Here is a 27,377-nt window from a genome sequence, read left to right as displayed (position 1 = left end):
ACCTGTCCACAGGCTATGTAGATGGCAGCCACCAGGTTGGCTGCGTGTGCGTTGAATCCACCGATGCTGCCTGCCATGGCTGAGCCCACCAGGTTCTTACTGATGTTCACCTCCACCAGAGCCGCCGTCGACGTTTTCAAAACCTGCAGCACAGCGACAAGCGGGTCATGATATGGAATCTAGATTTACAGATTACTTTCCTTCTGTGTGCTCCCTAAAGGAGCTGCACTACTCTTATAATATACTGCTGGCCTGCCAGACCTTCCTGGAACTGACCCTTGCTGCTACTCCGTCAAGCTGTCAGAGCTACCATGGAGCCCACACTGTCACTAACTGCACTCCCTGGAGAAACACTATCTCTATTCTTGAAAAAATTAAAAAGCGACGTGCAATACAACATGTGTTTGAATGATATATCCAGGATGTCAAAGTGATTCAGCAGTGAAAACAGGTTAAAAAGATAAAGGTCACAGTGTAAAAGTGAACCTGGTGATCGAGACAGAAGACAATGAAATTAAGGAACAATGTTCCAATGTTATGATCGGCCAGTCTACATTCGAGGGACGGGACTAAGCGATGGACCCATTGGTCTAAAAGTCTGAACCATCCAAAAAATACTTTCAAACTAACCGCACCACGGTTAAGTGCCGTCTGGACTGAGATCACTAAGGGGCCGATGCCAGAGAGACCCCTTACAGCAGGCGCGGACGCTTCGAAAACTGCAATTGGCAAAGCGAGTCGGACAAAACAGCTGATGAGTCGGTCACATAGAGACCACATGCTGGACTGTGACTACAGACTAGGGCCGTGAAAAATCTTTTTTTTCTACATTCAAAGCTTTGATTGAGGTTTTTGAATGAAGCTTACACTGTCTGTCATCGTATTCTAGGATGTCATCAAAGAAGGATTTGGTGCAATTGCGGTTATATACTGTAAAAGTAATTTATAGTGCTGTTAGATTGCTGCCAGACCGCCTCGTTAATGCCTGCCTCCCTTTGTGTGCGGCACGCCGGAGAGCAAACAGTTTTTTGAAGTACAGATTCAAGCAGAATGTTTTGTAAGATAAAAACATTTTTTAATTGGTTACTGGCTGTAAAGAACTCACACAGTTTGTAAACTACCAACAGTAAGCTCCCGGCTCCTCCTACCTCTCTGACCACTTTAGCGGGGATGGTGGCCTCACAGACGGCAGACTTGCCCCGGCCTTCGATCCAGTTGATGGCTGCTGGTTTCTTGTCGGTGCAGTAGTTCCCGCTGACAGCAATCACCTGCAGCTCTGGGAAGTGCTGCTGCAGTGTGCTCAGAGCCTGCTCTGTACCCTGCAGGCAGACCAAGTATCATTTTAAACAAGGCTGTTGAGGACGTTAGGACTCGCTACAACGCCCTGACGGCGTGGAACAATACACATAGCCAGTCTGAAACAGTTACCTTAGAGATCATGTTCATCCCCATGGCGTCTCCGGTCTTGGAATGGAAGCGGATGTAGAGATTTCTCCCAGCCAGACCAACCAGCAGCTTCTGGAGCCGCGCAAACCTGCCAACGGCAACCACAAGCTCTTTCACACAAAAACAACGTATGTGGACACACAACGGACACCGAGCCCACACTTTGCGTCCTAGTTCTGTCCATGTCAGGTTTCATGGTTTACCTGCTGGTGTTGTCGAACGCCTCTTTGACGGCCTGAAAACCGTCTGTGCTCTCCAGCCAGGCCTTGACCTCAGCGGCGTGGCAGGCAGAGGGCAGTCTCACTACGGGTCCTCGAGTCATGCTGTCAGCCAGGATACGACAGTTGGCTCCGCCTCCCAGCTGACCGCAAATCAGATACAGTACACATTAGAATAAATTCTGGATTAATACAAACTTTCTTTTTTGAAACACTGTTTTTAGGAATAATGCATCTGATAACAGCTGATCAAACACAAAAGAAGTTCTACATGATCAACACAGGAAGGCACACCGTCATTTGTCAGCGTCTCCCATGACCCAACCCTCCATCCTGACCTCCTCCCTTAGAGGCACTATTACAGTGTCATAGTTCACAAGCAGGCTGCAACCTTCGGTTCTGAAAAGTGAAGCCAATGCTGAAGTGCCTTAAAGCTGCATTCTCTCTAGTGTCCACCAGGGGGCGACTCCTCTGGTTGTATTGTATGTCTATGAGAAAATGACTCTACTTCTCTCTTGATTTATTACCTCAGTAAACATTGTAAACATGAGTTTATGGTCTCAATCTCTAGTTTCAAGTCTTCTTCAATACAGCATGATGTTCATTTCGTACATTATGGTCCATTTAGAGTCAAATAGACCATAAAGCAGGGTATGCTTTAGGGCGGGGCTACTGTGATTGACAGGTCGCAACCACAGTGTTGTCCGCGTTTTCGTCTGAAAACTTTAACCCTTTCACGGTGTTTTTTCAGTTCATGAAAGTTAATTGTAACATTTTGTCAACAGTTGCGTAATGTGTCAAAGTTATTGAATTGAATATTTCAAGAACTCTGCACCACTACTACTCCACAACAATAATTGTGAGAAAGATAACTGTCAAACGTCAAATGTGAATAAAAGTGGCCTCATCTCTCCTCACTGATTCAATTATTTTGTCCACCCTGGTACTATCTGGGTCTTTGGAAAACAATATATCTGACACTCACAGCGATTGCTCGACATCCGCGGTTGGTGCTGGCAACCAAGCAGCCCTCCGTGGTTGCCATGGGAACCTGGAACTGCTTCCCATCCAGATGCAGCGGCCCGGCCACGCCTACTGGTACGGGAATGTAGCCAATCACATTCTCACAGCAGGTGCCTATAACCTGGAGAACAGAAACGTTGTCAAACAGGAAGCAGAGGGCGACACAGATCCCTGCAGGTGGTCCTGGGTGTGTATGTGTGTGTGCGTGTGTGTGTGTGCGTGTGTGTGCCTTCACCTTGGAGTAGTCGTAGTCGGTGTACGGCAGGGTGGACAGCGCAGAAGGGGAGGGGAGTTTTGCAGATATCATCTGTCTACGTATGGCCACTCCTCTCTCTGGTTTCTCCATCATGGCCTCCAGTTTGTATGCGGGGATGTGTTTGGAGTTGACCAGCCGCACCACCTCAGCATCACTCAGGAAACGAGCCCCCAGCTGCAGGAGACAGTCATGCATGCCCACTTTTTAGCGGTACAATCAAATGTGAAGGAACTGATTTAAATCCTTCTTGTTACGGGAACCTGCTCCAAAATTACGTTTCACTGGAGAATATGTGACAGTGCAGACGCTGAAGACGCCCAGAGTTACACTTCACTGGGACTTTAAGGTTCGACGAAACAAAACTCCAGGATACTTAACTCATGAAATAAGGAACAGTAATCTCACATTATTCAATACGCATCAACATGAAATATGAAGAGTTATTCTCAGACGGATAGCACTGTTGGTTGTGTGATAGAGTGTGTGTGTGTGTGTGTGTCATTGCGGAGCTGTCCCGGGTGCTGACGCGCAGCGGAGGAGATCGATAGACATAGAATAAAATTCTCTATGTTGGCATAAGCTACAGTGGAGTTATATATTCATTTATAGGCCTACGTACAAGCAAATTCACTTTTCATATATTTATGAGCTATCTCTGTTATTCATTTGAGGTGATTTCAGCCCATTTTGTAGCAGTTTTCATTTCAATAAACCTGCATGTGATGTGGACCGATAAGTATGTGAGGCCACAGGGAGCCGGCGGAATCAGAGCAAGTGTCTTTTCTATTGGCGTCACGCTCTAATTGGCTCAGCCTTGGAGAGAGAGTGGAGTGACTGAGCTCATTACAACCTAGTTAAATCACACAAACTGCCTCGAACCCTGCAGTCCTATTAGTGGGACGTGTCTCGACAACCGGCACAAGACACCTTAGGGAGCTGGGAGGTGGGCCAGGTGTGACGTAACCATTCATGTGAGCCACAAGTTATCGGCCGTGGCGATGTCTCACCTCGGGGTTGTTGATGATGGCCACGCATTCGTTCAGCTCTCTGGGCATCGGGGGGAGGCTCGGCTGATCCGTCTCAGACTTATGCTCCTCCTCTTCATCCCCCTCCACGAAGAAGCTCTTCGGCCGGGGCTCAGCGGCCGGGGAGGACAAGGGTCGGATCACCTCATCTAGGGAAACAAGGCAGAGTTGGAGACCACAGCGCGACACAAGTCACATCTGGTACGGCGTCATCACCGCCATCAGACACACACCTCTCTCCGCCTTGTTGGCAGGCGCCGGGGCAGCAGCGCTCGGGGCGGGGGGGGCGAGGGCTCGGGGAGGGCACGGCTCCTTCCTGCAGCAGGTCTCGGCGGGCCGCCGGGGGGTCAGGGCCGGGGCGGACATGGTGATGGGGTTCTTCAGCGACAGAGTGGACTCCATCTCGGTCTGCTCGAAGAAGATGTACTTGATAGCCAGCAGCAGGGCCAAGGCCAGACAGATCACCTGCTCTATGTCCATGGTGATCATCCTGCAGGGGGGAGGGGCACAATAACGAGTCGTCTTAGAGTTGATTTCAAAAGCCAACACTGGCCTTGGTCTCGTATCTTAAAATATACACTTTGATGTTGGTCCAGATATCATGAGGGACTGTTGAGATAAAAGCTTCATTCCAACATCGTCGCCACTATTGTCTTAAATGTCTCTTTATATTCGGACCATGTGCAATTTCCAGACACCATGGTGTCCGTGTCAGAATGAAAAGTCATTATGGGAGTAGTTCCCTATCTGGAAATAATTAAGAGATAATTAAGTGGCATCAAGAGATCATGAAATATAAGAGGTAGTTAAATCACTGTCATTATTATGTTGATTAAGTTTATACTCTATATACTACAAGTGTCGCTGGAGTTTTGACCTCTTCTTACTTCCACATCCTGATATACAGTCTCCTCTACTCATGAGCTTTATTACGTCGTGTGGAAGCATAAAATAGACGTATATAGATTTATATAAGAAGACGTCGTATGAGTGACGTCATTTTCTCATAGACTTCTATACAACCAGAGGAGTCGCCCCCTGCTGGTCAGTAGAGAGAATGCCGGTTTAAGGCACTTCCGCATTAGTTTCACTTTTCATGCATAGCATTCATCTATTTTCACACGCATGACAATGCACTGCAGGAAAGTCGGGGTAGCATATCGCTAGCCTCACCTGGTGAGATAGAAGTGCCACAGTGGTCTCTCTGGCTCGATCCTCCTGGGCAAGAGGTGGTCCAGCTCCATGCCGATCTGTGGGACGCCCACTGTGGTGTTGATGGACAAGGGCTCGGCGATCCAGCGGCTGTGGGCGTGAACCATCACCAGGCCCAGAGACTGCACGCAGAGCAGAGATCAGAAATGACGCTCGTGTTGAAATGCAAACAAAGACGGAAACAAAGGAAGAGATGTGTTACCATGATCATCTTGACTCTCTGGCTCACGGGGTTGGGTTTGTTGTCCTCCTCCTCCTCCATGACTCTGGAGAAGTGGCTCAGCTGCCAGATGGGATGGCCCTCCTGACTGTCGCGGGACAACTGCACAAGCAAAGGCCACACAGTCAAAAAACTGACATTAACACACACATACATGTACACGCATACAATGAAAAACTGCATCCTTACCTCCAGCACCAGGGAGACACACGCTGGGAAGAAAGTCATGAACACGAAGTAGTTGGCCAAGACAGACATGCAGCCAAAGCAGCACATGATTTCCAACTGCCGCACGCCTGAAAGACACAAGACAGATACTCAGGCATCAGGAGAGGTGGCGGCCATATCACCAGAGTGACTAAATCACAAAGCCACTGCTCAGTAACTGCATCCAGTGGAAACATGCTCTCAAAAGTGCTGAACACACAATTCCAGTGTTGTAACTCACGTGTTAATGAAAGCCCCCCAAAAAGCATGTTATATGTTTGTTTTTTTAAACGCCGAAATTACACCAGTTATTATAGACTGGCACTGTAAAAACAGACATTATCATCGGAATTTCAACTTCCCAACGGCCATTGAACGCATCATGTGCGCTTCCGTCAGGAAACGTAACCAAATCAAAGCTCAAAGTAGTGATATTTCATCAAATCCATTTAGTCAGGCTTCAAGTGACACGTTTGTGTCAGGAGCAGAAAAACGCCCTGAAACTGCCTGAGGTTCAGAGGGTTAAAGAGTAACATAACAGTGTCATTGTTCTGTCTGGTTGACACACCCAACAGTGATGTCATGGTGTAACAGCACAAGGAAAACTCTCAATGGCAGCAAGTACCTGACATGGTCCCCACTCCGATCACTAAGCACTCCACCAGGGCGTCCAGAGTGAAGGTGGGTCCCAGTACCGCCATGCCACGAGCAATGTTTTCCCTCACTTCATCCTGAAAGAAGTTAACGTACAAGAAACCAGTCAGGGCTACTGTTGGATTTCATGTCAAATGTGTGCAATATGATGAGTCGATATTTTTTTTCTTCATACTTGAGAACTGGAGCTCAAGGCAAACTTGGCGAGGGCGCACGCTTTGGAGAGGTCGATGAGAAGCAGGAAGAACGGCAAGGCCTCGCTGGAGGACAGAGCAGAAACAATGAGCTGGAGTGTTTTTAACAGAGACGCTGGTGAGGAAAGGACAGTATGCATGCAGAAGTGCGCCCTTACTTGAGGCCTGTGAGCTCTTTGTCGAGGAAGTGAATGACGACTATGCTGAATACGAAGCTGGAGAATATGGTGAAAAGGCCTGCAATGCCTGCAAGAGAGTAAATCAGGTGGATTTCAGATTACATCTAGCTACAGCCAGAAGATCCACGGCATCGTATAAACATCGTAGGTGCACATCAATATTTTACCTAAAATATATTTAGAACCGAGTTGTCTCAAGTTCTGGAACTGGAAGTAGATATAGACAATGGCGATGCAGCGCGTGATGGTGAGGATGATGATGTCACTGCTCAGAATTTGCTGTAAAAAGAGAGGGAAATTAGTGGCAAGGTTACAGATGTTTATCAGAAATGTATGGTCAGGGATAATCCCCAGTGGAAGACTAGTTGGACATTTTGTTGCTCAGACTTAGATGTTCAGATTGATACCACTTGTGTGTCTATCGCTAATGCTACGGAGAACAACGGTGGCCTTCAGGTAATGTAAAAACGTGAAAGGCTCTCCCTAGAGCCAGTGTTTAGTTTGTCCGCTCTGGGCTTCTGTAGAAACATGGCAGACTCCGTGAAGAGGAACCGCTCCCTATGTAGATATGATGGGCTCATTTTAAGCTGACAAAGACACAATAACTCAAAGTTTCAGTTGATCAAACACAAATGGAAACATAGTTATAAATAATATATAACGTTTTTTTAATAGATGCTCCACACTGGCCCTTTAAGACAGGGGGAAACAGCTAGTTGACACCTTTGAGTTATGGCTCTACCGCTGCTAAATATGCATTATGTTTTGCAGGCTTAATAGCTGTTGGTCATGACAATGCATATTCATTTCTAATAGAGATAAGGGTACTATGTCGGAGCTGAGAGGTTAGTAGAAGTACTTTTATTTTCTTCATTATTTGATATTGTTTTATTTTGCTTTTTTTCCTCATACATTGTTTCTCTGCCATGTCTACCTTGTAAAGCACTTTGTAACCGTTGCATTGAAAAGGGCTATATAAATTAAGTTTTTTATTATTATTATTATTATTATATACTGTCACTACTAAAGTGTGACATATAATCTGTGGGAGGACAGTCCTGGGGCTTTTTTTTAAGCGGTGGCCTACTCTACATTGTGTGGTGGATGCACTAGCACAGATAACAGACTTCCTCCCGATGACGTCGTTCACTCACTTCCTCTGTTTTGGGGCAGTAGAAGTTCCAGCCGCAGATCTGGTCGTTACCGGTGAACATGTTCATGGACATCATACAGATGGTGAGGGTGACCGTGCCAACGATCACCTCCCAGGGGTGGGAGGCCACCAGGAGGCCGTGCATACGGAACAGACGGGTCAGCATGGTTGCAACAGGGCTGCATAAATAACACAAGAGGAGTAATGTCAGCTGGACACCTTTACATGACAACAGGTGAGTGATCATCGATAGTGATATTACAGTGTGTAGTGGGTAGAACCATGAGACCAGACAACTCATACACAGACACATGCTAGGGTGACTATGTCCCACAGCCAAAAGCAGACTAGCTGGACATCTCACCAAAGCCTGAAATTATTTCCAATGGCCAAACAAGGAGGAACCAACTTCAAAAAAATTATAACTATTTAGAAAAATCTAATTTTTTAATATCCCAAATACAATAGACTAAAGCTCATTTGGGTATTAAAAAAATCAGAGAAAATAGAAATCAGCCCATCGTTGTTGTCTCCGGGCTTGATATTTGAGATCAAATGAGTTTGAGACTTTTGTGTTTTCATTGAGAGAGAGACTGATGTTCACAGATATTGATTGAACTTTCCTATGCCATGGAAATAACATTATAATAAATAATTTGTAATAATTGTAATTATTTGTAATAATGTAATAATAATAATAATAATAATTTAGGTGGCGTTCCCCTGTACCTTTATCGCCAGTAATTGATTTTTATTTTTTAAGTTACTTTACAGCCTACCTACATCATTTAAACTGCGTCAATTACGTAGCCTAATATTGCCCCTGAGCACTGAAAAAAAAAGTACTCTCGCGAATCACTCCCTAAAGAGAAACCCCATAATATTAAGCTTAATATTCATTACATGAATGCGCGGATACTCCACGCCGTTTCTTAAATTTACGATATGACCTATTTTGGGGGGGAACATCAATAAATGCTGCAATTGGTTCATACTGGTGATTTAAATCGCTTATTTGAGTCTGTCTCCCGTAGAGTCTATCTCCGCTGTCTGCGGTAGCGGAGCGGCTTTGTTGCGGCTATACTGTCAGATTTTGACGTAACTCACAGGCTATAGGCTCAGTCTTGAACGTTTGCAGGCCCATTCCCAACATAAAACAACAATGTTTGAATGAAGAGTTAAGCTTTACTCACGTTGAGCGGGTCGGACAGTGGTGGTTGAGAGAGAGGAGCGGCGGCGGCGACGAGGTTCCTGCTTCCCGGTGTGGAGCACAGACAGCCGGGTCTCGCCGACGCACGGAGTGACTCTCCTCCGCCGATGGAGCGATGGCACGCTTCGACATCATCCGACACTTCAGCCAATCACGTCCGTCACCTGCTCCGCGAGCGCGTTAGTCCACGCCCCGTTTCCTAGGCGACAGCAGCAATGGGGGCATGGCTACAGAGAGACGCCTAATCTCGCCACCACTCACACTCTGAAGGTTGCACAGAGAGCCTATAGCGTTTGAGGGAGTGGGCTAGTTCCTGAAATGTATTGATGCTTCATAGATTAGTAGTTTAACATTAATTTACGTTTTTTTATTTTCATTTATTTACTTATTATATTGCGGTTTTGTCACGTAAAGTCGCAGCTGTGTTACTCAGTTAATTAGGCTTTTACTCTTTTCACGTTAGCCTACATCAAACTTTACAAAATTGTGTATAGGTTACACATTTGTTAATAAAAATTGAGGAATAGTATGGATATGGAATAGAGGTATGAGAGTGTGTGAGGGTGTTCAATACATTCTTCTCCTGAATGCAAAGCATGTTTTCTGGGATCAAAGGAACTAGGCCTACTGGTATTAGGGTCCTATTTCACATTTTAATGTTGGGCATCATGTTATAGCTGTATTTTTCAGATTGGACTACACATTGTTGGTTAGAGCCTACATTATACATCTTTACAACCTATATGCACATTTTTCCTCTACAAAGCTCCAAAGAAATGAGCTTTTCAAAGTACACATTGACATTTAAATGGGATTCTCCCCAACATTTCCCATACAGTCGGTTTTGTTCGGTTTTGTTCACGGCGTAACAAAATCTGAGCGATTCAGGATCAAGGCTGAACAGATTGTTCAGTAACTATACAGCTGATCCAACAAACAAAGTTGACCCTGCCATTTTCAAAGTCTGTACACATGACGGGATATAACTGTAACCCACTACATTGGATGGTCCAAAATAACAAAAATACTTTTATTTATTAATTTTATTAAATATCCCTGTAAAAAAATAAACAAATACACAGCCTATTGCTCAATTTTGGCTTAAATTTAGTGAGGTTCCTGCTGTTTGACGGAAGTTATGATATATTATATTTATTTGCTTGTTGCACTGCCAGCAGTGGAGCCTAAGGATGGTCTGTCTGTCTGTCTGTCTGTCTGTCTGTCTGTCTGTCTGTCTGTCCATGGTCCACTCCACAGTTAAGACACCATTTTAACCGCTTTTATAGTGACATGATTAATGGGATGAGGATTAGATTTGCTGTGGATAGTGACATTTCCAAGAGGCCGATTCCTAAGATTGTACCTCTACTCTGGTGCCCCCATCAGGCCACAAATGATTCCCTCTGATAAGCAGTTTGATCTACAAACATCATGAGAGTATCAATAATAGTGTCCATTCATTGATTTATCTGATTTCTGCCATCTAGCCTGGTTTCTTGTGTGCAACAAAGTCAATAAGTGCATTTACTCAACAGGTTATTTGAACAAAATGTTGAAATACTTTACTGATTAATAAATTACGGTACTTCTTCTCCACCACAACACGGCTGCAGTATGGAATGGATTTGCTTCCAGTATCTTTAGAACTGGTCAAAGCAGACTATGAAGAAATGGCATGTGAATAGTTTCTCAACAATAGGGACCTTGCGCAAAGTTTTATGTTGGTTCTTTTACTGGATGGATATTGTATTTGCACCATCAGGGGATCACAATGGAAATAAGCCATTAAATAGCCAATAAATAATATGTGGCTTTATTGTGTAATGTAAATGTCTGCTATAATGGTCTTCAGGTCTAGAATGTATTATATGCATTTTAATGATTGTCAACCAAAATCTGTTCAGGCCTATATCTGCCTATGCTTTATAGAGCTCGGCCTATATTGAAACCTTTTTCTCCACCACGTTAGTTTCAGATTTTATGAAGCGTACAAAACAATATAATACAAGGTTATAGATGACAGTAAAGTAGTTTACTGTATGATGTAGCTCCACTTTGACCAGCTAGAATAGTTAATAAATAATATGATCACACAACTAGGGGCCATTTTACTAAGTGATACCTTACATTGAGTACACTTTACTGCCAATACTTCTGTAGGCCTTCTTAACATTGTATACATGGCTTCTTTTACCTTTACTTGAGTAAAGGATGTGAATACTTAGCTATTTCTGTCTTGACTAACTTTTTTTAAACTAACATAAGTGCGTTATGTGTTGTCTTGACATTATGAACTGAAGTTCATCCGTTCACTGTAATGTATGACATTAAAGAAAGCCTTTGGGAAAGGACGTATACCCACAGAGACACAGCATCAGCGCATGCGCCGCACTTTGTGCTGTGTTTTCGCGCCACAGTTGTCCCATCATTGCTACACCTCCCCTCTCTCACTTTGAAGTCCTTTCTGAAGAAGAGGAACCTCACAGAGAAGAAGGATATCGATACCCAACCTTATTTAGACAGGTAATAACAGACCTAAAACAATACTTGTTATAACGGTGGTAATGTTAAAGCCCGAGTTTCTCTGTTGTTGTTCTTCATCATTAAGGTAAAGTTAGCTTACTAGCATGAAGAAAATAGCATTAGTAACATCCAGCTAAAGCTAGGCTAACGTTACAAGAAGTTACTGTCATGTTGGTTAGGGTAGGGTAAAGCAGCACAGGGTATCTTTAGTTACTGCCAAACACTTTGTGACCTGAGGAGAAAATGCCGCCTCAAAGGTTTATCACATTTGCCGACTTTTTAGTTTTAATTGGGTTCATATTTTGACAGCTAGCTTATCATTAGCTGTTACAAAAAAGTTGCTAGCTGACTGTATAGCTAAGCTAATGGTAGCTGTGACCTTTAACCTTACTGTAAATGGTGAGCCCCGTTGTATTTAATTGTATTTATAAACAGGGGAGGCAGTAGAGTATTGTGAATTATGCTTTGATAATTTTGTCAAGCTGTCAGTCTTTTTTTTTCATTTGAATTTGACAGTTTTCTTTGTGAATGAAACAGATTTTTGTATATATATATTAATATTGTAATTAGACAGTTGGCCCCTGAACATAACTGCATAAGTGCATCCTTACTGTAACTCTTAGCTGAATAAGAAGAGGCTGTCGGAAAAATAAAAGCCTCCAGCTCCAGCAGATCCATACTAACAGCTTCTCTACAGATTCATGTGTATAAGATACCACTATGTGATGCTGCACCTCTGATGCACGTAATGTTTCCTTGAGGCAGAGCTATTCCGCTGTAAGACATCTGAATGGCTTTACTAGTTTTAATTTAGTTTCACAGCAGCCTGTGTAGCTTTATTATGAGGGGCAGGTTTGCTGAAATGGAAGACATTGGACTGTACCTCATATACGGATATATTGAAATATTGAAATTCTAAAAGATTATATACAATAAAACAATAAAATAGAACAATTATATAAAACTAGCACTCAAGGAAAAAAGAAAAAGAAAACTAAATTATATTTACAAGGACTTTGTAATCAATAAATTAATGTTGAATTGTATGTATTACATTATTCAATTACTATGAATAATGCATAATAATAAAATACTTTAAAAATACTGTAAAAAATTACAGTATTTTTTGTAAACGTGTTATTAAAGCAGCATTGAACCAGCGGTTAGTGTGGTGATTTAAACATGCTCATCTGGGAGCAATGCACACAGAAATGAGATCACATTCAAAGCTTTAATATGAAAGTCCTTCAGGGAATCCTTTTAGCTTTGCTATTTACTTATAATTCCTGTACTGTATATCACAGAACAGGAATTGTTTTGAAGGTCTGGAGGTGAAAGAAGAAGTGCACCAATTCTTTTTTTAACCACCAGGTGGGTCTGATGGTACATTGTAGCTGCAGCTGGTGACAACATAATGCATAAGTTCTGTTCAGGTAAATACATTAGACCATGGACAGTTTATATGTAATCAGTTTACAAACTAATAGTGAGTTTAAATCTATTTTTTTTCGCAGAGTCAAAAAGATGCACCACTTTTCGAGACAGCCGCAATTCTAAATCTAAATCAGAAACTGACCGTGGCCTCAGCAATGTCACTTCCACCCCCTCTAGTGGCTGTCCAATAGCTGAACACAGTCTTCATTCACTTCACCCCCATTATCATACAACAATATAAACAAGCTACTTCCACTGGAGACAAGATATTGAGCAGCAAATGAAGGTTGTGAAAACAGAGAACATAAGGCAGTGAGCAGCGCTGAAAGGCCTGTGTTAGCCACGCTATGAGGTCTGGTTATGAGCAAATATCAAAGATAATCATTAGCATCAATAAAATATTACAAAATGAAATGATCCACATATGTTGATAATAACGGGGCATCTCTATTATGTAGGTGCAGTTGCTCAAAATGGCATTAAAATGGCGATGTGACTGTCACCCCTGTATGTGTGTGTGTGTGTCTGTATGTCGTCCGTAGACATTCCGGAGATGACTGACAGCTGTAATCAGGAGCACGGGAGGAACGGAGATGCGTCGAGCTCGGACGACGACTCCGTGAGCTTGTTGTGCGATCACATAAACTTGCAGAGCAGGGGGGTGCCCGAGGACATGGAGATCGATGATTTAGATTCACAGTTTGGCAACAAAGAGCAGGAAAAGGAAGCGGGGACGGAGATGAATCGACTCAACCCGCCTGAGTCAGGGATACCCAGCTGTGCCCAGTCTGCAGCCGGCCGTGCTGATCCTACATCTCAATCAGGTAATTGTGAGTTAGAAACTACGGAAACGTCCGTTTACAGCAGCGTGTCGCTGCCAACGGATCTCGGCAGTTTCTTTTTATGACGAGAACTGTAATTTTAGTCTTCCTCAAGCGAGAATATATTTCCATGTTATTATGACATATTTGTCATTACTACTCGATACGTTAATATTCAGCACCATATGGAAGTTTGTTGTTATAATAACACACAGACTTTCGTTATAACGAGAAGTTTGCTGTAATGAGATATGTTGATTTTGTGAAATAACGAGGACGTTTATTGTAAAAAAAATATTTTGGCATCTGGTAGTAATATTAAGAAGAAGAAGAAAAAAGTCACATTCACATGTATAAAGTATGACCACTGTAATTGAAAGGACCTCGTCCTCTGATTTGTCATGTCTATACTTTAAATTTATTTCACAGATCTTGATTATTGTTTTTTTGCATCTGCAGCAAAGGTCTGGCAATGTGTGAAACTCCCCAACAAGATACAAGTCAACAAGAGGAATGGAAAGGGAGAGACTCTTCTGCACAAAGCGTGCAAGAGAGGAGACCTGGTGCAAGTCCAAGCCCTCATTCAAGCCGGGATCAGCATCAACGCGGAGGACAACGCAGGTCCGTCACAGCTCACACACTTCGATGCTCCGACATGTCCGTTACTCATGAAACAACGATTAACCGTCAAACACAAAAGCCACTCTCATCGGTAATTGGTGACTTTTAATTGGCAGGCTGGACGGCTCTCCACGAGGCTTCCGCTTTCGGCACCGAGGCGGTGGTCGAGGAGCTGCTGAAGGCCGGAGCTAACGTTCATGTCAGAAGCTTCGATGGCGTCACGCCCCTGCATGACGCCGTTTACGCTGGATACAATCAGGTGACGGAGAAACTCTGAATTAAACTTTTAAGATGTAGAGGGTAGTTTTCAGCAACACTTCCCACCTGCCCACAGAGAGTCAAAGTCCTGGCATCGCTTTCAGACTTGCCAAGCTTTGGTAACTCAGTGTTTTCTCTTGTCTTCCTTAAATAGTCACCCCTGGGGTTTTACAAAGACAAAAAGAAGTGTCTATTTTCTTTCCTTATCCTTATCTCTGCCTCTTTTCTCTTTCTCTTTTTTTGGGATGGACATATTTGCATGCTTAGATACCAAGTATGCAAATATGTCCATCCCAAAAAAAGTATAAGCGATGCCAAACCATGACTCTTCTTAGACCACAGTCCTCGCTGGCGGTTCATCAAATATTACACCCAGGCGGCAACCTCCGTTTCTGCAGAGTGAAGCCGATGCGAAAGTGTCTTTTTTTAGGTATGTACTTTCCACTGCAGTGTGTGTGGCATAAATCAGAAACAGCAGTGATTTTTTTCAGCATGAGTCGGAATGGGCAAGAGGACTTTTTTTGACTTTAGACTGCCAGCTGTGACATCAGCTGCGGTTTTGAGCCAGAACACTTAATGACATTAATCACTTCCTGGAATTCGTAAAGAAAGAGCTACCATTGTTGGATGGCTCCAGTGAACACAGGACCATTTACTTCATAGAGTCTTTTTTATTATATATACTGTATATGACTGACATGGTTTTGTGACTTGGCGTGTGTGTTGTGCAGGTAGTGAAGCTCCTCCTCCAGTACGGGTCAAACCCCAGCGACAGGAACGGGGCCGACCTCAATGCACTGGACATGGCGGAGGAGGAGGACATCAAAGAGCTGCTCTCTCTCTCAGTGTCTTCTGTTCCATGTCAGGCACCTGCACGGCACAGACCACCAGGTGACCTACCTCACACATTCCATACAGATGTGATCCGAGCCTTTCATTTTGACACACGGGACATATGATACGTTGCAAGCGGCAGCTGAGCAAATGCATTTTGCACCTTTAGGTTATACTCCACTGAAAGACTGTGTTTAGAGTATCAAACACTCACCTCCTGCAGCACTGAAAGGTGGCTCTGAAACATTTCTGGTTTCGTCTGGAAGCACAGCAGCAACTAAGTTTGCTCACAATAGTTGCAGGCAACAAATATGAACAGCCAACTGTGCTAGTGACAAACAGAAGCAGCCACATTTTTGTAACCCGTTGCTAATGTCGGTAGAGGAGTTTAAGAAGTGTCTGGATGTATTGATACCTTATTTTGCAGAGAAAACCTTGAACTACATCGCAACCTTTTAGGCCTGCAGAGGTGAGCGTTTGATACTGGAAACATAGCTCGTCAGTGGAGAACTCCTTTTAGTCACGACCGGTTTGCTGGACGCGTCCTGACCTCGTCATGAGTTTCCTTCTTCTTCTTCTTTTGCCTTTAATGGCAGTTGGCAAAATGCTTTCGGGTGCAGTACGACCACCCGCTAATCAGGAGTGTGGACTAAGGATCTGCTCTCTCTCTAATCCGACAACAAGACAAAGAAAACCAAAATAATGAAGCAAACAAAAAACGAATGAAACAAAAAATATTTTTATATTTTAATATATTTATATTTATTTACGCATTCCTAACCGGTCGACCAGAGCAGACACTGGGGTCAAATTGATTTAAATTTCAGCATTTATAATGTGGTTATTGGTTATTTGTTTCTTACTTTTAGACTTCTAAGTTTAAACTCCTGTTTAAACATCAGGGAAATATTAGGAACGTTCCTACTTGACACATTAAAGTCGGACAACCTAACTACAGAATACGACTTTTGGCAACAAGTTGACATTCACTGCTCCAACTTGTGGCATAAATCGATGTGTAACTTGCGTTGGATCTGTTGTTTATTCTAAGCATAGGAAACCTGAGGACTCAGAAGTATCTTAGAGTGCTGATTTCAGGTCATGAGTGTGGGACTCTTTCAGGTGACGCGTCTTCAGAGGCTCACTGGCTCAGCCGCAGTGACACGGCGAACGTGGCATCCAGACACTCAGGTGACGGAGGCAGAGCCAGGGAGCCCGGTGACATTCAGCCAGGGAGGAAAGACTCCACCGCCGACGATGTGAGAGCTCTTTGCACTCCGAAAGGCCTTTCGACTCGAGTCTCAAGACTCAACCATTTACGGCACAGGTTCAATCACGTGACGCCGTCCTTCTCTTGCAGCGTCATTCACAGACCTTGACGGTGGTTTTGGAGGAGGTGGGGAGGAAACAAACAGAAATATCCGCGTGGCCTCTGACCGGTCCGGAGGATGCAGGTAGAGCAGCTGCACCGACAGCCGCGATGATCACCATTTACATATTAATGTTTGAAAGGCACACAAAGAGAAGTGGGCACCGTAATTAGCCAAAAGGATCAGAGCATATCCAGCTGGTAACGCTAATGCAAATGAGATGACGTGTAAATTCATTGTCAGCTTGGTTTCAAGCAGAGCACAGGACAGATGCTGGATTTGTTGTTCCTGTTTTTCAGGCCGATATCATGCCGCTCTCACACAGATCCAGAAGGTGCTGATCGAGGCGCTCACCAAACAGCAACTGGAGAAGGATGCTCTGGCGCAAAGATGCCGGTCAGTTCATCGTTGACTTGAGGTGAAGCTTTGTGAGCCGGCAGCAAAAGATGTCGCGTCGCGACCTGGCAAAATGATAGAAGTGAAAGTTCACTACTCGTAGTGCACACTAGTATGGCCACGTTAAATAATTAGAAGTTTATATCGCATGTTTGCAATAATGTTTTCTCAAAGTGCCCAGTGATGATGCTGTCAGACCCCAAGCTGCCCTTTTTTATTATTATTAAAGTTATGTTACCCTGAAAAAATGCTCCAGGTTGATAGAAGTATATGGATGGATTCCAGTCACTCTTTAGAGATAATACTAATAATACATCTTATTTATAGAGCACGATTTCAGTCAAATTAAATACGTTTTTATTAGTCGAAAGTAAGTAATTAAGTGGAAAAATAAAATGTTTGGACAGCGTGCCCAAAGAAAGGCCTCAGCAATTGGACCCTAAAACAAAACAAAGTATCAAAAAGCACCTTTTAATAACGTCACAGTTTGTTTTTCAACCTAGACCCTAACTACCCATGATCTTGTGTCCTTTTCATAATGCTGTCAGACATTAGTAGTCGACGTTCATTGACAGTGAGGAGATGCCCGAGCGATCACATTACAGCCTGTTCTCCTGCAATACCGGCCCTATTAGTCAGCTAGACACAAAAACATGGCTGAAAGATGCAGAAGCTACCCTTTCTACCTAAGCGTGTTAAAACACCAAAAGAAGAAAGAGTTGCGCCGATAGCTGCACTAGGATCAAACACATTACAACAGAGTTTCTTTATGATTTTAAGACTCAATCATAATTTAGCAATTGCAATTCATCTTACTTTTGGACATTCCTATTGATTATATTTTTAATGTCCCTCTTAAAACATAACTGATATCTGAGGATATATGCTGACGCAGCTTCACAGCAGAGTGACAGTTTGAGCTCAGACAAGTCCACAGTTATGGCTCACACTCACTTCTACTTCTAAAAAGTGGTTTACATAATGGTGTTAATATGGGGATTTATTAATTAGACAAATTAGATAAATTATGAATTCGTAAATTCATTGTAATTCATTATCAGATCATTGCAAATGGTGATAATATTGAAATTGGACTGATAAAGAAATCTTAAGATCCTTGTCTTAAAAAAAAACATTGTTTCATTGTGTTTTCTAAACTGCCTTCATTGTCCTCTGGTGGGACAATAAAGGTCTGAAAGGACTTCACCACTGTGCCAGAACACCACTTAACATCAGCGCTGTTTGTTTCTCCGTGCAGGAGTGTGCCCGGCTGCCTTCTGCAACGCCTCTTGAAAAGTCAGCTCGCGTCCCTAGCCTCGCGTCAGAGGACCGTGGTGGAGCTCCTGCAGGTGCAGATCCGTTTGGCGGAGGTGTACGTCACCGCGAAGGCCAGACTTTCCACGCAGCCTCCCAACCACGGAGGCAGCAGTGTAGTGAGGTGGCCAGCCGCTTCTACAGCTGGGGAAGCACACAGCTGTGATCAAAACGGTCGGGAACGCCACAGGCCAGTTACACAGACCAGTGCGGTAAGATCGACGCCTCCAAGCGGCGCCAGGGGCCGCTCGGTGCCCAGGCCTCCTGCTCCTCCGCTGACCCTTCTGCTTAAGAAGGATGCCACACGCACCGATGTGCCGAAACAGAAAGCCAGTGGCTGCCAGAGCAGCGCCACACAAGCAGGAAATACTTCACGCCGCGTCAGCTTTCAGATGAAAGGAAACAATGCGCTGATACAGACGCAAGCTGAGGACAACAGCCCGCAGCTCTCTGAGCTCATACAGAGGGGAGTCATGCCGTCTGGAGGTGCTCTCCAGCTGCTGCTGAAGGTGAGGCAAAGCTCTTCTCATTGAACCCCACGTGTTACAGCTTGTTCTCTTTAGAGTTGTCTCCAAACACACCTGAACTAATTTAACAGAATGTCTTTCCTAGTTATAGGAAAAGTTACATTTTCTTCATGTCTAAGGGTGTTAAATTTGAAATTCAGAGCATATCTGTGATTGAGGGATTGCCTCCATACGGCTCCCAACGGAGTGACTGGAAGCTAACGGTGCTAACAGCGCAAACAACAGCGCAAACAACAGCTAAACGGTGCTGACAGCGCTAACAACAGCTAAACGGTGCTGACAGCGCTAACGGTGTTTACCAGAGAGGGGGAACCGCGGGGTGGGCGTTACGCTTCCATGACGATGCCGGTGCAGAGCGGTGCAGAGCGGTGCAGAGCGGCGGCCGTGAGCTAACCAGTGGTGCACGCTCACATGCACACGCGGCCGGACCGGCTACGACAACAAAGCACAGAGACGCTCTGATTACAACACACACACAGGGAGAGTGACTTCCTTCTCTGCTCAGGTTATATCTTTACATAGAAAAAGGGTTGTTTATATCAATATATATATATAATTATATAGGGCTGCTATATCAATGCTCTGACTTTTGAATATAGCACCTTTAACATACATATCGACAACATCTGTTACTTTTGGAACGTTAACCAAAGTCCATTAAAAATGATTTTGACATTTGATTGTTGCATGATTTGTGTTGGTCACCCAACATGGCTACAGCATATGTGTGTTACGGCAACGGCCGGCAAGCAATTTTTTTGCCGGCGTCGCTGTCCTCGTTCCAGAAAACAGCGTGTTCTTCCCCTTTTGCGCCCGCAGGGTCTCCGGCACCTCGCTCACGTGCAGGGAGATGGCTCGATAAAGGACAGCAAAGGCAAGACGCACCGGGCTCCAGAGCGCTGGCTGGAGTCCATCCTCGGTAACAACATCCCCGTTAGCTCCACGTACGCCTGGGACAAGGTTAGACACCGGGCTGCCTTCATCTCACCACTGCACTCACACAACATACGAGTACTCTGTTTGTTGGATCTTCATCAGGCAGACACTTGTGCTTCATCCGTTCCCATGAGACCACTACAGTGAGGTTCCTGATGAACTGTGTGATTCTTAAGATCCCCTCCACTGTATTTGCTCTGGATATTCATCTTGTCCAAAGGGTGAACCAAAATGTTTCTGTGACCTTTCTCACAATCATATCAAAAAAAGTCCCTTCATGTTCCCACAGGAAACTCTTTCAGTTCAGCACCGCCCTCAGGACTAAAATTAGATTTTTGAAACGCCCTAACCCTGAGTCTTCCTCTGGGCCGTAGAGCTCCACTGTTCTCCCAAAACTACTAAAACACATTAATGAGCCACACTGTTGCCCTGGCTGACGTGTTCCTTCATCGCCGTGAACACACACACACTGTAGTTTGTTTTCACTCGATGTGGATTAGTCCGCTGCAAAAACAATAGTCCCTCACACATGCACTATCTAACTAACTTCTGTTAAGAAACCACAGTGAGCAGCTGTTTTAGGAAATTACCAAACTTCATTTCAGAAATGAAACTATAGATTTGTGATTTGTTACGTCTTCAGTGGGAACCAATGAGCTGAGAGACAAAGCTTTGAGGAACAGAGGCGGTCTCTATGGTTACAGTAAGAAACACAGAGAATAACACAGCCGTATCCTTCAAAACATACACGCATATTTGCATGATTAGAGAGTAAAGGGCCAATAATAATGTTTACAATAGTCGGTAATAGCACTTATCATAACCAGTCATTACAAAGTGTTTACAAGCTGAGGCGGTGGTTACTCTTGTCTTTTCTTTGAGGAGCTCGGCTGATCTGATAGAGATTACTCTTATTTTGTGGTCAAAGGAGCAGCCTTAACAAGGTAGATAAACACATTTAATTTACTGTGAAAATGTTCACAGTAAAACACCCCCATTATTTTGTTGATTAAAAGCTTTTATTTTGAAGCAGCAAAATCAGAAAATGTTGGGCCTTCAACAGCAGGACGTTAACAGGACTCAGACAGCAGAACCAGTTTTCCTCCCAAGTGACCCGAAAAAAACTTTCAGATAGCAAGAATAAAACAAAATTCACAATGCAGGTCATAAGCTGGAGCAGTACGGTAAAACACACTGCATGTGCGATATTAAAAGCTGCCCTTTTCTGTGTCACTTCCATAAGTTGTGAATGCAGCATGATTTAGTTGACTCGTGAGAGTCGGACCGTCTTCCTTCCTACTCCGTCGATGTGGATCAAGGTTCATGTGGCTGCTGTTTCCTGCCTGCCAGTAGGGGTCTGTGGAGACGGGGCAAGACTCAGCATTAGGCTGTAAATTATTGAGTGTTCACCGTGGAGCTGTGCACCAGCACACACTCCTCCTCCTCCTCCATCATTAGATTTGAGTAAATTAAATACAGCGTGGCTCTACGGAGGCCTGCTCAATGTTTGCATGAACCAGAGTGCTGCTGAAAGACACCCGATAGCCCCCTTAGGGTTCACATATCCCCCCTCAGGACACCATGACACTCTCTTGAATAAGTCATCGCTGACAAACGGACATGTCAGCGTCGTTAAAAGGTGTTTGTGATGACCTCCTCCCTCTGTTTGCTCAGGTGATGTTCGCCGACAGACCTCTGTCTCACTACCTGCTGCACACGGAGGCCGAGGGAGACGAGCCGCAGACCCGTCACGGGTCGGCCGGGTCTTCACCGGAGGGGCTGACCACAGGTCTGTTGTTCCCGTATACATGACATGGTTCCCCCCCCTGGCCCCACTTCCACTCGCATCCCGCCTGTGACATTTCCTTCAGAGCAGTAAAGAGGTGGCGGCCACTGAAGCGTGGCTTTTTCTGTGTCAATAATTAATCGGCCGCCTTGTACATCTCCCACCTGGAGATTCTCTCAGCACTGTTTCAAAACAGCCTCATTAAAGGGACAGTGTGGACCATTTAGGGGGGGGGGTTATTGGCAGCTATTGAATATCATATATATTACTGTTTTAATCAGCGTGTAATTGCAACAAAGAATCGTTGATGTTTTCCTTAGCTTAGAAAAAAGCCATTTATACCTATAGGGAGCGGGTCGTCCTTCACCGCCATGTTTCTACAGCAGCCCAGAACGGACGCTGGCATTAGAGAGAGCCTTTACCCTTTTTATTTTATCCGAAGAGAGGGATGCGTTCCGAAACCTGGTGTGAAATGGGCCCCGGGTGTTTAGTTGGTTGTGACCTGCCCCAAACCACTAGATGCCACTAAAAACTCACACACTGTGCCTTTAAAATGAACTGTAGATTTTCTGTTCTTTAGGGACTTCATATATAAAAGCATGGTTTTGAATGTGTTTTGTGCAGAGTCAGCCATCCTGAGACGTCTAATGAGAATCAAGATCATCCATCTGGTGGACGACGAGGAGCTGCTGCCAAATGCTGTGATGGACCGTTACTGGGAGAAGCTGCAGAGAGACTGTTCAGAGTCTGAGGACTGGAGCACTGAATTATTGTAATCATCCTGTCCACAACTGTTTGCTTTGAGTGTTTAACTTGGTGAGTTTTACTCACTCACTCATGTATAATCACTCATTGTGGGTACAACAGAGTGATCATATCCATCAAGTGTTTCAGCGTATTCATTTATCTCTCTCCCACATTACACTGGTTTGTGTTTGTACTTTAAACTCTGTTCCCTCACTCACTTCAAGTGTATCTGAGCCTCAGACACGTGTAGTATTTGGATTTTTTGCATCAAATGTGATCTTTTTTTATGAATTGCGTTAACCCGAAACAATAAAGAGATCACTGTTGATTTGGTGTGTGGCTAAAGGTCTGAGCTGGAGGGTTTGGTACAGAGGGGAGGATGTTGGTAGGTAGGGATGTCCCTGGTTGCAACGTCTAATGAGTTGTTCCTAGCAACCATTTGGATCAGTAAAGCTGCTCTAAAAGACTCAATTTAGAGAGAAAAGAAGAGAAACACAAAGGCAGAGTTGTAATGAGGGCCACTGCTGGAAATAATGACAGAATTAATATTTGTTTTCCGACTCAGGATGCTTCACTGATGCTTTCTGTTTACTTCCCCACCTCTGACTAAGAGCAGCAAACAGCTGCTTCTCTCAACTATATGCTGGACTGAAGGGGACACCATCCACAGCAGGGTCGATTGTCCCAATATATTTAGTGCTTTATTCTCATGAAATTGCGACTTTTTTCTCATAATATCACAATTGATTCCATCAAAAATACACTTTATTCTCAGAGAACACAAGGTTTTGGACGGGAAATGAGCAGGAATCTTGAGGGTTTTATAGATTAAATCAAAAAATGAATTACTGTATCATCGAGGTGATTAGTAACCACGTGCACATTTAAAGTGGTCACTCCTCCAAACAAAACAACAAAAACAACAAAAGAAACGTGAGAGCAAATACTGCCTTCCGTGTGAGTGACAGTAGATCTACAGGACAACCAATATGTGACTCCCCCCACTTCTCCTCCGAACAGTCGCTCCAGTCCGCGATGGAGCCCCGGACATAGCAGACTGAAGCTGGGGGGGAGGAATCTCGGCCGCTCGGCACTTTTGCTCTGCGCGTGTGGTAAGTCGTCCGCTCCCTCGCGCGCCGTTAATCAGGCACCGTAATAAAGGCAACGTTACCGGAGTGTCTCAGGGGAGACTCGAGGGTTGTACGGCAAATGTGCCTCATCATGTGATTCCTCCCGGAGAAGAACGTACGGTTATTCAGACTGTCCGGTGGGTAACACGGACACGAACTCAACAGCGCCCCGTGTTGCTTTTTTTACCCTCACACTAAATGTGTGTTTTTTTTCTTCTTTTTTAAAAATGTATTACAGGTCCTCGTGCGGAACTGCGGGAGAAGTTTGCATGGCACGAGAGCCGCTCAACGACAACTTTAGAGAGCAAGGTAATTGGAACAGAAGGAGCTTCTGCAAAGCATGAACTTAATAACATGTAACCCAACTATCAGATCTGAAGAGTTGCATGTCAGATGTGAAGCGAATATGTTCATGAAGTAGATTATAAGATTTAATAGGGAAATACAGTTCTATTGCTATGTCCTGATAATCCTAAATTATTTACTACGTTGTAGATAACTGCTCAAAGAATGTCAAACAAAAAATGTAAAGATAACTAAACGTGTATTACAGTTTACAATACCTTCATTGTTTTCCCTTTTATTTTTATCCCCTTTTGTTTCCAGAATGAAAATAAGATGTGCCCACTACACACATAGATTGAGACACAGATGCTTCCTGTTTTCTCTGTCTCTGCTGGCGGTCTGTCTGCTCAAGCTGGTCCACATCAAAGTGACGGTGAGGGACGGCGTCTACATCGAGCCCTACGGGATCACGGCCGCCCTCTCCGGACTCAACAAGCAAAGGTACGACATCAACTGCACCGCCGTCTACGATCTGGACCCGGTGGAGATAGGCAAGACTCTCGCCATCAGACGGAAGGCCATCGTCGACGTGGACGATGACAGCACGGTGACCTTGACTTCAGACTGTCAGGCGTTCATCAGAACGAGGGGTTACGATGAAGTCCCGGTGTCGGAGGCGGAGCGGGGCTTCCCGTTGGCCTACTCCCTGGTGGTGCACAAGAATGCACCCATGGTGGAGCGCATCCTTCACGCCATCTACGCGCCTCACAACGTCTACTGCATCCACTACGATCAGAAGTCCTCCCCGGCGTTCATAAAGGCCGTTCAGAACCTGGGCCGGTGTGCTCCGAATGTGTTTATCGCCTCGAAATTGGAGTCGGTGAAGTACGCGCACATCAGCAGGCTCAACGCCGACCTGAACTGCCTCTCCGACCTGCTGAGGTCAGAGGTCAAGTGGAGGTATGTCATCAACCTGTGTGGCCAGGACTTCCCTCTCAAGGCAAACCACGAACTGGTCGCGGAGCTGAAGCAGCTCAACGGCAGCAACATGCTGGAGTCCAGCCGGCCCAGCGAACTCAAGAAAAAGCGGTTCGGCTTCCGGCATGAGCTGAAGAACGTGCCTTACGAGTACCGTCGCATTCCCGTCAAGACCGCGGCGGTCAAAGAGGTCCCCCCACACGGTATCGAGATGTTCATCGGGAGCGCGTATTTCGTCCTGTCGCGCGATTTCGTCGATCACGTCAGCAGCAGCCCGGTGGCGAAGGACTTTCTGGCGTGGTCCGCCGACACATACTCACCAGACGAACACTTCTGGGCCACCCTCGTCAGGGTCCCCGGGGTGCCCGGACACATTCCCAGGTCGGAGGCCGACGTGACCGATCTGAGGAGTAAGACGCGACTCGTCAAATGGAACTATTTAGAGGGGAACCTTTACCCGGCCTGCACGGGTGCACACATGCGGAGCGTTTGCATCTACGGAGCGGCCGAGCTCCGCTGGCTCCTCAACTACGGCCACTGGTTCGCCAACAAATTTGACCCCAAAGTGGACCCGATCCTCATCAAGTGTTTGGAGGAGAAGCTGATGGAGAAACGAAAGTATGTGCAAACATGATACTGAAAGGGAAGAGGAAAGGAGGAGAGAGTGGTTCTAGTATTTATTTCAGTTGTTCGGCAAAGGTGCAAAATGACATCAAAGGACATCTCCTCAATCATTGTACTGAAGCACAGGTTTTGAGACGCAGGCACTTTTCTTGAGTGTTTTCCTTTTATTAGCCTCTGCTACCTATTCAGCCCAGTCGCCATGAAAACATGTTGGCAGCATATGTTTCTATGAAAACACGGATACGGATTTTTTGCATTCGGTCCGAGCAAGTGGAGTATATGGAGCGACAGTTATTGAATGTTATGTGGTATAATGAGAAGGGGCAAACATGAGACTTTCACACAAGAGACCACAGTTCATGTCCTGTGTGAAACCAAAAATCCTCTCGTTAAGTTGTTATGTCATTATCTGACCATTGACCGTGATCTCTGTCTGACCTTCATAGTGCTGCGACTAACGACACATTTTCTAATTGACTATTTTACCGATTAGTCTATTAATTTGAACGATTAATTTTCCTCTAAGAAAAATTGAATTGATCAGTTCATTTAATTTTGACAAACTGTAGGCTATGCCATTGTAAAATAAAGATCTTGTAATAGAGTATCAAAATGCTCCTGATATTCTTACAGTGCTCATACCAGTTTGTAATCAGAAATCAATAGACTCTAAAGCATTTTTCAACAAGGCAGCATAAATCACCATAACATGAGTGCATTTAGCAGCAACAAAAGATTTAAAAAAAACAACATGCGGCGAATGAAATTATTGATCTTAACGCATTTTCAGCGTCGACGTCATCGTTTACGCTGACTAACACCGGCAGCCCTGAACCTTGACCAGGTAATGTTGCTGCCTAAACCTGACCAATCGTTTCACAACGTCAATCACGGAGCATTGTGCGTTTCTGCCGGCAAAATACGAGGCTGACACATGAGGTATTTATGGAACATATTTTTGGTCCAGAAACGTTGATATTCAACGCACCCCGTGGTTTGCAGAAAAAGTATAATATAAAACATGTTTCCTGAGGACTGGGCTGGTATTTTCATTTCGTTAGCCTCTAATGCATATTTCATTGGAAAACACTGAACATTTCTCTGATGGCTTCTAATTACTTTGCAGATTAAGATTTCTCCAGCCAACCGATAAGGTCGAATTGCTTTAGTACCGAACACTATACGGAGAGGCACCGCCTCAATAATCGACAGTATTTTAACACTGTGAATGAGATTGTTCTTCAGAATGAGTTCTATTCAAATGGGACATTTGACTAATATTTCTAAATATTGATTGCTCGACTTTTAACGAATTCTGTTTACAATGCGATATTGCTAAGGGATTGAAATTGTCTTTCCACCTCTTCAACATGATGCAATTCTGTCCCCGCAGGATACCTAACAGCCTTTCCACATCATTTCATTCGTTGTAATCATTGTCAGTCTGCAACTTTCCCCGATCGCACGAGGCATTTAATCAGCCTTTAAAAAGTGCCTTTGTCAAAAAGAAGGTTATTTGAGGGAAATGCCGTCCTAAAAGCAAGCTGCTACTCGATGTCACGTCCGAATAGTGTCCGTGTTGATCTTGAATATGATTCCAGAGACTGCTTTTATATCGAGAGTAGAAATACCAAAGACTCATGCTGTTCTCATGTATTCTGCTTAATGAAATGCTCCGTGTTTTTTCTTTGTGATGAAGATAGCAACTGATGTAAAAAAAAAAGTTGGGATCGATATTGAAAGGTTGTGATTTCTGACGGTTTCTGTATTCCTGAATAAAAGTATGGTTCTTCTTA

At 44.4% G+C, this 27,377-nt stretch overlaps 3 protein-coding genes across 7 annotated transcripts in view; 2 read left to right on the top strand and 1 right to left on the bottom strand.

Moving 5' to 3' along the window:
• LOC142957452 (3-hydroxy-3-methylglutaryl-coenzyme A reductase-like) overlaps positions 1-9,116 on the bottom strand; it is a 12,073-nt gene extending 2,957 nt beyond the window's left edge. Inside the window, exons 1-17 of the mRNA XM_076099292.1 lie at positions 8,981-9,116; positions 7,789-7,966; positions 6,802-6,913; positions 6,614-6,701; positions 6,437-6,521; positions 6,233-6,338; positions 5,590-5,696; positions 5,383-5,502; positions 5,142-5,302; positions 4,202-4,458; positions 3,951-4,117; positions 2,923-3,117; positions 2,650-2,808; positions 1,650-1,807; positions 1,429-1,534; positions 1,149-1,319; positions 3-143 (exon numbers count right to left, since the gene is read on the bottom strand). Of these exons, the coding sequence (XP_075955407.1) occupies positions 3-143; positions 1,149-1,319; positions 1,429-1,534; positions 1,650-1,807; positions 2,650-2,808; positions 2,923-3,117; positions 3,951-4,117; positions 4,202-4,458; positions 5,142-5,302; positions 5,383-5,502; positions 5,590-5,696; positions 6,233-6,338; positions 6,437-6,521; positions 6,614-6,701; positions 6,802-6,913; positions 7,789-7,953 (2,298 nt within the window). The 5' untranslated portion in view covers positions 7,954-7,966; positions 8,981-9,116. The remainder of the gene's footprint in view (positions 1-2; positions 144-1,148; positions 1,320-1,428; positions 1,535-1,649; positions 1,808-2,649; positions 2,809-2,922; positions 3,118-3,950; positions 4,118-4,201; positions 4,459-5,141; positions 5,303-5,382; positions 5,503-5,589; positions 5,697-6,232; positions 6,339-6,436; positions 6,522-6,613; positions 6,702-6,801; positions 6,914-7,788; positions 7,967-8,980) is intronic.
• Positions 6,963-22,892, top strand: LOC142957453 (ankyrin repeat domain-containing protein 31-like). 3 transcript variants are annotated; one of them, XM_076099293.1, is made up of 13 exons: positions 7,355-7,479; positions 7,811-8,022; positions 13,497-13,778; positions 14,235-14,396; positions 14,513-14,655; positions 15,386-15,550; positions 16,616-16,747; positions 16,849-16,942; positions 17,158-17,254; positions 18,513-19,077; positions 19,915-20,055; positions 21,706-21,820; positions 22,442-22,892. In XM_076099293.1, exons 2-13 carry the CDS (start codon positions 7,992-7,994, stop codon positions 22,591-22,593), a joined length of 2,079 nt encoding a protein of 692 aa, XP_075955408.1. In that variant the 5' UTR covers positions 7,355-7,479; positions 7,811-7,991; the 3' UTR covers positions 22,594-22,892. The 3 variants fall into 3 exon arrangements, with proteins under 3 accessions (XP_075955410.1, XP_075955411.1, XP_075955408.1); XM_076099295.1 differs by having other exon boundaries at positions 6,963-11,520; XM_076099296.1 differs by lacking the exons at positions 16,616-16,747; positions 16,849-16,942 and having other exon boundaries at positions 6,964-8,022; positions 15,386-15,545.
• LOC142957454 (beta-1,3-galactosyl-O-glycosyl-glycoprotein beta-1,6-N-acetylglucosaminyltransferase 4-like) lies at positions 22,567-27,377 on the top strand. Of its 3 annotated transcripts, none has more exons than XM_076099299.1 (3): positions 22,567-22,633; positions 23,933-24,003; positions 24,301-27,377. In XM_076099299.1, the coding sequence occupies exon 3, from the start codon at positions 24,302-24,304 to the stop codon at positions 25,589-25,591; it is 1,290 nt and encodes a 429-aa protein (XP_075955414.1). In that variant the 5' UTR covers positions 22,567-22,633; positions 23,933-24,003; position 24,301; the 3' UTR covers positions 25,592-27,377. The 3 variants fall into 3 exon arrangements, with proteins under 3 accessions (XP_075955414.1, XP_075955412.1, XP_075955413.1); XM_076099297.1 differs by lacking the exon at positions 22,567-22,633 and adding an exon at positions 23,361-23,676; XM_076099298.1 differs by lacking the exon at positions 22,567-22,633 and adding an exon at positions 23,361-23,831.

Source organism: Anarhichas minor, unplaced genomic scaffold, assembly GCF_050575085.1.
Source record: "Anarhichas minor isolate MPS153535 unplaced genomic scaffold, ASM5057508v1 ptg000025l, whole genome shotgun sequence".
NCBI classification, from domain to species: domain Eukaryota; kingdom Metazoa; phylum Chordata; class Actinopteri; order Perciformes; family Anarhichadidae; genus Anarhichas; species Anarhichas minor.
Note: the sequence above shows the minus strand (reverse complement) of the source record. Positions and strands in the feature narration are given on the sequence as shown.